At 58.0% G+C, this 9,546-nt stretch overlaps 2 protein-coding genes across 2 annotated transcripts in view; one reads left to right on the top strand and one right to left on the bottom strand.

Moving 5' to 3' along the window:
- The window catches only part of VOLCADRAFT_82983 (uncharacterized protein), a gene marked incomplete at its 3' end in the record, with an annotated part of 7,634 nt that extends 5,030 nt beyond the window's left edge, over nucleotides 1-2,604 (bottom strand). The window contains exons 1-5 of the mRNA XM_002954791.1: nucleotides 2,193-2,604; nucleotides 1,947-2,057; nucleotides 1,376-1,465; nucleotides 598-654; nucleotides 46-99 (exon numbers count right to left, since the gene is read on the bottom strand). Of these exons, the coding sequence (XP_002954837.1) occupies nucleotides 46-99; nucleotides 598-654; nucleotides 1,376-1,465; nucleotides 1,947-2,057; nucleotides 2,193-2,363 (483 nt within the window). The 5' untranslated portion in view covers nucleotides 2,364-2,604. The remainder of the gene's footprint in view (nucleotides 1-45; nucleotides 100-597; nucleotides 655-1,375; nucleotides 1,466-1,946; nucleotides 2,058-2,192) is intronic.
- A 172-nt stretch (nucleotides 2,605-2,776) lies between these two features.
- VOLCADRAFT_95711 (uncharacterized protein) lies at nucleotides 2,777-9,108 on the top strand (the record flags this gene model as incomplete). The annotated part of the gene is made up of 11 exons (XM_002954842.1): nucleotides 2,777-3,044; nucleotides 3,218-3,334; nucleotides 3,453-3,700; nucleotides 4,357-4,495; nucleotides 4,809-4,890; nucleotides 6,385-6,532; nucleotides 7,298-7,439; nucleotides 7,726-7,874; nucleotides 8,461-8,493; nucleotides 8,535-8,558; nucleotides 9,091-9,108. The coding sequence occupies 11 exons, from the start codon at nucleotides 2,777-2,779 to the stop codon at nucleotides 9,106-9,108; spliced, it is 1,368 nt and encodes a 455-aa protein (XP_002954888.1).
- Nucleotides 9,109-9,546: the final 438 nt, after the last annotated feature.

Raw genomic sequence — 9,546 nt, 5'->3', positions numbered from 1 at the left:
GGCACCCCCCCCTGGCCCCCCCCCTGGCCCCCCCCCTGGCCCCACCTGCTTCATAAGCAGCGGTATGGGCACGAAGAGCAAGCCCATGGTCCCAACCACCTGACGGGACATAACGTGGCATCAGCAGGGCATCAGCGGCAGGGACACGAGAGCACATTGAGGAGGACGAGAACAGCACGTGCGCGATAAACGTTTGTTCGCAGTCAAGGCGAAGCGAGATAGACATTTGCAGCAATTACAGCTGTAGCTGCTGTAACAGCGCAGGAGGAGGGGAACCCCGCATTGGAGGAAGCGGCGGCACTGACGGGGTACACACTGACGGGGTACACACTGACGGGGTACACACTGACGGGGTACACACTGACGGGGTACACACTGACGGGGTACACACTGACGGGGTACACACTGACGGGGTACACACTGACGGGGTACACACTGACGGGGTACACACTGACGGGGTACACACTGACGGGGCGCAATGGTGTCGCACACAAGTCCTCTGAAGGAATTTCATTGATGCACGGACTTGCGCAGCAGCAACGATATAGCGCGGCAACACGCGCGGGATGTTTGAACCACCAGCTCGACTTTACCCACCGAAAAATTTAAGAGGCCGTACGCCAGCGAAAAGGCATCAATGTGCAGCTTGATGACCTGGTACGACAGTACGATAGGGCGTTTTCAAGGGCCGGTGCTGGACGGACGAACAGTGGGAGGGCGGGTGAGCGAGCGGTGGTGCAGGGCCAATAGGTATAGGTAGGTGGTGAGCAGGTGTAGGTAGGTGTAGGTAGGTGTAGGTAGGTGTAGGTAGGTGAAGGTAGGCGCCAGGAAACATAAATAGAAAACCTCCGGACACCAATGTGCCACATCAGCTCAGTGCACAACTCAGTGATCAAAACGAGCAGTATGCCCGGGGGTAGGGAGGGAAGCGACATCACAGTCAGGCAAACATTCTCATGCACCACAGGCACTCGGGTGGCTTTGGGTTCCCCCGGTCAGTCGGTAGATATGTCAGTCTGTCGCGGGAGAATGCTGTTCGGGAACGTGCATTGGCGGTCTTACAGCCGCCGCCAGGTGGGCCCTACGAGGAGCAGGGGCTGAGGAGGGCCACCGCCGGCCTTTCGTAGTCCTATTGCACTGGATGTAATAAAATCACAAATCCGAACTCAAATTCGGATTCAAATTCGGACCCTGGAGAATCCGGAATCCAGACCCCGGTTCCCTCTCAAGCAGTCAATGCGTCACTCGGTTACCACCCACGCGTGTGTGCACCGCCGCCACCATCACACGCACACTGTACCACTTAGGTGGACGTGTACACCGTGTTGTTGCCCATGCCTCACCCACCCACCCAGCCACCCACCCAGCCACCTACCTGCATAACCTGGATGAAGAGCGCGCCCGTCAGGAAGAAGAAGATGTTGAAGACGGCGAATCCCATGTAGGCGTAAATGAACTTGTAGCACTGCGCGTGTGTGCGCGGGCATACAAGCACGCAGGGTTACTTGGAATGCCGCGTGTTGTTGAGGTTAGCATCGCTTATCGAGCGCTGCACGCGCGCGTATATGATTGGTTGTGTGGGTGCGGGTGTGCGCGGCGCGGGGGGGAGGGGAGCGAAGAGTGTCGCCGGGGACTACCCCGAGGACTACAGCGGTCCATTCCAACCCCAGCCTAACCCCATACCCATACATGCAGTGGGCTCTACTGTCCGCTGCAAGGGCAACCGGCAGCAAGCGTCTAGCTCGGGTCTAGCGTGGGCGCAAGATTTTCCGTACCTCCGCTCTCACCCTGTCTTTACCACCTAAACATTGAGACAAAAGCATATGCACTTCGATGCTTCGAAAATGCGCATGCACACACGGCATGCCGGTGTGTAAACGATTGGGACCTTCGGGGGGAGGGGACCAGCCAGGCGATCTGTAGGGACGCGTCACATCATCACTTACTTTGTATTTGAAAAGAAGGAATAGTAGAATCGTCATTCCCCCGATAACGGCCACAAAAATAATGGCATTTAGGAGGGCGCCTCCTAGTTTCTTGCCCGAGGAGTCCGTTGCCTGCACATATTGTCACAAAGTGCAGATCGGTGACGCACTCCATTATGGGTACAACCAAAAATGTCACGTGGAAAGTTGAGACATGAACATGCAGGCAGCTGCGTCAAGGCACAACACTAAGGCAAGACAGATTACCTGTTCTTGATATGCAATGTTGGCAATTAGCACCGAGCTCGATGAGGAGGAGCCTTCTGGGTTGAGAAGGCGGACCAACAGAACGGTCACTGCCATACAGAGGGACACCGGCGCAACGATACCCGTAACCTCCTCGCCCAAATTATCCAGAAGAGATGGCCTTGCCGCCATACTCCTCGCCCGGTTATGCTGCCCGTCGACTTCCGTTTTTCCTTCGCTGAAGGCAAACTACTGATCGCAAGAGGAACTTGTATAATTCAATGGACAATAATATCTAAGATGCTGTAGCCCATTTTATAAGGCGTTAACTTATCCCACAGAACTTAATATGACACAGCAAATTTGATCCATCTCGTCCGATGTATGCAGTCTTAGTGTATGGAGCGCCTTGCAACTAGCAGGAGTACAGCAGGGGGAAAGTGCTTCCTGCTAGAAGGATTTTGCCTAAGGCTGTTGGACGACAACCGACTTGCCCGCTCCGTACTCATGTTCAGCTTATACGCTTATCGGAGCAGGACAACGCTGCTGGGTTGTGCGACAATCCCCCAAAACTCAGGGCTGGCCAAAGGCCTGCCTATCAGTACATGGACACCTGCGCTGTCGTTGAACATGGCATCGTCGCAAAACTGCGCCGCAGCTTTGGTTTCATAGCTTGCCCACACCGCGTCCATGATGTGTTCTTTCACGAATCCTCGCTTGAGGATTGCAGCTTGGAGCAGTTCTCCGAAGGCACCGCCGTCACGTTCATATTGGAGCACGTTAATGGCGGCAAGCCCGTCGCCACGCGCGTGCGCCTTGCACCCATCGGCACCCGCACTCAGTTGACGCAACTGGAACCTGGCACATACTTCGGTCAGGTCTCAGACCCCGCGCGATGCGACGCCAAGGGTGTCATCCGATTCCTCACCCGGGGGGGTGCTCCGGAACACCTCTTATACGACGCCACCGATGTGCAGCAGCAACCCTCTACAGCCCGCATACACCCAACGCCCTCAGCTGCTACCGCCAACTTTTTCCCTTCCCAGGCCGAGCGGACCTCAGCACCAGCGCCGGCGCCGGCATCAGCGCCAAGCTGCTCCAGGGGCCCAGCCAGTCCGGCGCCGCCGGCGCCGGCGCCGCTGCCGCTGCCGCCAACACCCCTGGTGACGGAGACCGAACTAGACCCGTCTCTGCAAGCAGCGCAACCGCACCTCCTGAGCCCCCAAACCCCCGACCCGCACCACCAAAACCCCGCCACGCAACCCGCACCACCGGGCCCAGTGACCACAGCGCCTAACTACCTGCCGAAGGGCCAATTTGTTTTCTTCCGCATCTGTACGGACACACGCGCCGCGCAGATGGCGCAGGAGGCCGCAGCGCGCGGCTCCACCGCCAAGCCCGTCAAGCGCCTAGCCTACCAGAGGGCCGTCGAAGTACGGCCGGTGGACCGCGCCAAGCTGGCTGCCAGTGCGCGGCCCTGGCTGCAGCGCCAGGCGGCTTTGTTGGAGGTGCTGGAGGAGGCGGTTCAGGTGTGCTTAGGGAGTCTGGGTGGGCGATGTACCCCAACCAGGTTGGAGGGGAGGACCTGAAGGAGGAGGGGGAGGGGAACCAGCTGTGCATCGTGACAAAGATCCTGCGATCAAACCGAGCCTGGGAGCCAACCCCGGGTTTTCCTTACACTGCGCGGGGCCCCCTCCCTCCCGCCGCCGTTGTAGGCATCCCGCCAGCGAGCAGGAGGAGGGGGAAAAGACGAACCACGAGCGAGTGAGGCTGCTGCCAAGGAAAGAGGAGGAGGAGGAGGATGCCGATGAGCGGCTCTAACTACCCACGAACTACTCCTTAATGCTGGATGCTCCCGCGCAGCGGCCCTCTTCCCTCCCCCACCTCCCTCGGAAGGGCAAACCGCAGCGAAGGGCCGGATGGAGCGGTGCATAATGAGGTTGTGGTGGAGGGAAGGGGGAGGGAGAGGAGGGAGGAGGGCCGCATCGGAGGAAATCCTGATGTGATCCTCCTCTCTCTCTCTCTCTCGGCTGGTTCTGGACCGTGTTGCGGCAGCTCACAAACCCGCTACGTTCATAGGCGGGGAGGAACTATCGCTCCTGCAGTACCAGCAGCACCAGCAGCAGCAGCGGTTAAGAGGCACCCGTCCGACGCTCCACGTAGTGTGCCCACCGCACTTGCTCAGACATTGCCAGTGGACGTTCTCTGTGCGGCCAAGGTCCAGCCTAGGTCCGCGTCAAGGCTGCGATCTGTTGAACAGAAGCCGCTCAACGCACTGCGGCGCACCGCGGAGGAGCGAGGAAGGTACGAGCCAGCCATGTACAGTAAGTAGCCAAAGAACAGAAGAGTAGAAAAACAACGGTCTCTAGCGCCTGTGTTGTATACAGCACCGCACCGTCATCCGGGCCGGCAGCGGGTGCATTTCCTTCCGATATTGTTGTTGATGTTGATGAGACACGTGGTGTTGATTGTCGATTTAATTTGTTAATGGTGGTGTACAGATCAACTGACATCCCCCATATGTGTTGTGGGGGGTTTGCGCGGTTCCACTGCCCCCAACTGACCATGTGTGCATATGTGGGGGTAAAGAAGGGAGGAGCGACGCCAACTCACCCAGCCTTTCCTTTCTTCATGCAGGTGCAAAATCTTCTCGACTGGCCCAATCGCCTAACAAGGACGTTGCGCGTGCGTGTTTTCGTTACGTGCCCGTAACGCGAGGGTGGGGGAGGGTGTTGCGGCGGCAAACGGTGAGGTCCACATCCGCACCCGACACAGGAGAGGATGCGGCAGCAGGGCCCGAGAAGAACTGAGCGTTATTGCGACAAGGTAATTGTTGTTCGGGGGGTTATTGGGGGGTAAAGCTCCTGGGAGGGCGGGCCGTGTGCGGTTATGAGAAGCGACAGCCGTTGTTGCGGTTGCCCTCGGATCGGACCTGGTGGGGGGAAGTTACTGGTGGGGGGGTCGTGCCACACGGCTGCATATGGGCCGCGGCGGGTCTCAGCATGTAAAGGGCACCTCCCACTCCATTAAGTGGAGGAGAACTGGCTCTTCCTTTGACCATGGAACGGAGAGTATTGATGATTATTGATTCTTGAAAGCAGCTCAAGGGCGTGGCCTGTTATACTTCACTTTCAGCTTGGCAGGATCAGTCCCTGAGGGACAGGACTTCCAGGGCTAGTTGACACGGCTAAAATAGGCTCTGAGGAGGTGCGGCAGCTGCCTCGCGCCTGCTCAGGCTCGTTGGCTGAGTCCCGCCGGTTGACAGCTCGGGCTGGGGCTGGGGCTGGGTTGGTGACTTGGCGAGGCCTTGGCGGTATAGTGGGGCATGGATGGCACCGCGACCCGGCTCTTGACCACGAATGAGAGTATGTACTTTTGTGTTGAAGTTGTACAGCATATCATGATTGGAATAAATCAGCCAAGGTATTTGCTGCAACTGCTACGCACGAAAGGAAGCCGAGGAGGGGGAAAGCCCTGGAAAACTGCTCTGTGTACCCGATAGGGAATTTGTTTGGGGAGTGTCCGCACTTCGAGCCGGTTGATGAATGGATGAATGGACGTCCTGGAAGAGCTGTCTAAAACTTGAATGTCTTCGTTATTGGGGTTGGGGTCCTCGGCCGCAAGTGCTGAAAGCCAACCAGGACGTGCCTGCAGTCGATCTTTTGCAAGTTTGGCTTCATGCACTGTAAGGGTTTGGTTTGAGCACAGCGCATCTGAGTGGCCTGAGAGCACCTTAGGTCGAGCACCGGAGACCTGGTGCATGACACCGACAGCTTGAGATCCGAAGCAACTGTCAACCAAGTCGTTGCAAAGTTCGATTTGCGACAACGGACAGTCTTCCGACACCGTTACTTGTCAAGAGCAGACAAATTACAAATGTTTTTTCCGGATGTATACATCCAAACTTGCCAATGCAGAGTCCATCATCACCGGAGACACACAATCCATGGGCCTTACCTTTATTTGGGTTTGCTTTTTGTTGGCTTAGATGCGACGGAGCGAAGCGACCGGAGCCTCTAAAGCTGGTTCTGTGGTACTGTCGTACAACTGGGTCGCAGTGGCGACTTAAACCTTGCTGCTCTCCTGGTGAAGTCATTCTGCCTTCACACAGAAGAGCATACAGCCTTGTCCAACTAGTCAGCGTGACAGGCTGTACTTGCCCCCCGCCCGCCCTGTCCCTGTCAGCTCCTTGCCTCCTTTCCGCTATCCCCAGTCTTGCCCCAGATGCAGCACTGATCGGCTCGGCCTGGCGTCGGCGGGCTCCCGAGAGGCGGCCCCCCCCAGCATGGCGGCAGGGGGAGACAGCACGCGCGCGGGAGGGGGTTGGTTCAGGGGGCGGGGCTGAGGCGCCCGCACCCGGGGTGAGGGGGCACGCCCCGCGGGGTCGGCAGGGGGTGGCTGCCTGGTCGTTTCTGGTCGGTCGGCTTTGTCCGGTGCGAAGGTCTTTGGGGCGCGCGGGTGCTGCAGTGCCTCTGTTACTTAGGGTCAGCAGTGCTGTCGTGCCGAGGTTGGGTTTTGGTGTTGGGCGCTGGCGCCCTTTCGCGGTGCGTGCCGGGCCGTCGGCGGCCTGGTGTGTCGCGCCGCGGTCGGCCGCGCGGCCCCCGTCGCTACGGGCGGCCTGCTGGCCGGTTGGGCCGCGCGGCCACTGTTAGGCTTGGCTGTTTGCTCTTCCTGCTGTGTAAGGCCCGTGGCAGATGTGCAATTCTCGCCAAAATCGTCCAAACCACGCCATTCAGCACCATCGGGTCAGCCAATCCACAGCCACCAGAACCAGTTAAGGGAGACAGTAACACAGAATGGAAACAAGTGTTAGGGATCACTAAAAACAGATACAATCTTCACCATGTCAAGTGGAAAGCTGGGCCAGATGCCTATAGAAGTGCTCCCGCTAGGTAAGGATCCCATCGATGATTCACAAGGCGTTGCTATGGCTGCGACCTCACAGCGCATCTTCTTACGGCGCTGGATGAGGGAAGCTCCGGCTGCATCGTGTGGATGGCGGGTATATCCTCACCTTCATCCGGACCTGGTCCGACACCACGAGGGTTAACTCTCTTCATCTGGAGAGCCCCTCACCCCACACAACAATGGCTGCGGAGCGTTCTGACAGCTGCACCCACACGCAGACAACCCCCCTGGGCCCTATACCCCCCGTGCCGTGCCGTGTGGCACGAGTTGGCCACATCCTGCGGCACTACAGGGTGATTGCGTGTGAGCGTGTGTGGGTGTGGGTGTGGGTGTGGGTGTGGGTGGGTTTGTGGTGTGGAGGTGGGTGTGGGTGGGTGGGTGGGTGGGTGCATGCATGCGTGCGTGTGTGTATATGTATGTATGTATGTATGTATGTATGTATGTATGTGTATGTATGTGTGTGTATGTGTGTGTATGTGTATGTATGTGTGTGTATGTGTCTGTGCGTGTATGTGCCGCTTGCAGCTGCATCCACAGCCGGAGCCACGTGCAGTGGGTTCCGTGCACCTTCTGCACGTGGACATACAGCCCACAGCAGCAGTTCCGCGGGACGCCAAAGTGGTGTATCGGCGACCATTGCCTGCAGACGACCTGGAGTGGGAACTCATGCAGCCCCCCCAGCATGTAACCTGGGGGGTCATCCTGGTCCGGCTTCATATCCATGTGCAGCTGCTGTGCTGCAACCGGCTGACCCCCTGGTCCATCTGGCTTGTTTCCAAGGATGATGACCTGGAAGTGTGTGCCCAGGATACTCATGTACTGATCCCTGAATAGCTGCTGAACATGCCGGACAAAAGTCTGCAGGATCATGGGGGCTGTGTCCCCAACCTCCGCCTGCAGTTAATGCCGACTCCCAATATGATGTGTGAAACAAGGGGGTGTATCTTCGCCCGTGGCAGCTACCCTGCGAAACCCTGCCTTCCCCGGTATTTCGGGGCACCCGCATCCAGTCACCCTAGTCAACTTCTCAGTGGATCGCTCAGCTTCCGCACCCACCACCAGCATCCAACGGAATCTGCCGGGTCGACAGCGGCTCAACTCCATTCCTAGTCAGCTCGCGGGTTAACTTTATCCCAGGTCACCACCGTCATAAACTAGGGGCGCAATGCCTTCCACAATCAATAGGACTTTAAATCCCAATAGGACTTTAAATCCCGGGATCTCCCAGGGGCAATGGTCGCGTCTTACCAGTAGTGCCAAACCCTAGAATATGTCGACCATACCCTCATTGTCTGGTATCCCAACAACTGTGCTGTCCCATTTCTCGCTTTGGAAGATGGGTACTCCATGCTGACTGACATGCTCCTCAGCATCTTCACAGATGGCTGCTGTGATCCACCCTGCAGCCAGTCTGGTGAGACCACTGCTATCCCCTGCCCAGCCTAGCTCCTCCAGATCAGTCCTATAGTACCCGGCCAGGTGAGGGTTGATTTGCTGCACCGAGGCTGGTTCAGCTGCAGCTACAGCCTGACGCTTATGCATAGATGTGCCCCTTGTGCACCTGATGGCTGCTTCCACTTGCATGGACCATTAGCTGCTGCTGCACCCCGCTGGTGCTCATGAGCACCGCTACCACTGCCACCTGCCACATCGCCTTCCACCGTGACGATACGCCTGCCATGCCTGGGATTACATGGCTGCTGTGTCTGTGTCACCGTCTGGGTGCACCAAACTCCTTGTTGCCACCTGCAGCACTGCCATGCACCCTGACACACTGCTCAGCTGCAGCTCCACCATCAGGAGCCTGCTGTGCATGTGCAGCCAAAACCCAAAGTAATGACAGCCATGGCATTCATGTCATGGCTGTCTGCTAATGCATGACACAACATGTTGACACAGTGATGCTATGTCGTACACTGACCACAGTCAATGTATGACAGGTTCAGTCACATGAAGGACCCTAAGCCCCCTAAGTCCCACCATCCTCCCTGCCCACCTGTGCAACCGCCAGACTGCTCGCCAAGCCTGAGCCGCTCACAGCACCACCATCCATCATGCTGCCCAGCTGAGCTGCAGCTTCACCATCAGAAGCCTGCTGTGCATGTGCAGGCAAATAAAGTCATGACGGCCATGGCATTCATGTCATGCCTCCTTTCTGTCTTCTTGCTCTCCTTTCTGCCTGAGGGCTGAGGGATAGAGGCGGCAGGGGAGGAGGTGGCAGGGGAGGAGGTGGCAGGGGATAGAGGTGGCAGGGGATAGAGGCGGCGGGGGATAGAGGCGGCAGGGGATAGAGGTGGTGGAAGAGAAGGCGGAAAGGGAGGAGCGGCAGGGGAGAAGGTGGCAGGGGATAGAGGTGGTGGAAGAGAAGGCGGAAAGGGAGGAGCGGCAGGGGAGGAGGCGGCAGGGGATGGAGGTGGGAGGGGAAGATGCGGGGGGAGGGGAGGAGGCGGAAGGGGATAAAGGCGGC

The sequence above is a fragment of the Volvox carteri genome (assembly GCF_000143455.1).
Source record: "Volvox carteri f. nagariensis unplaced genomic scaffold VOLCAscaffold_46, whole genome shotgun sequence".
Classification (NCBI taxonomy): domain Eukaryota; kingdom Viridiplantae; phylum Chlorophyta; class Chlorophyceae; order Chlamydomonadales; family Volvocaceae; genus Volvox; species Volvox carteri.
Note: the sequence above shows the minus strand (reverse complement) of the source record. Positions and strands in the feature narration are given on the sequence as shown.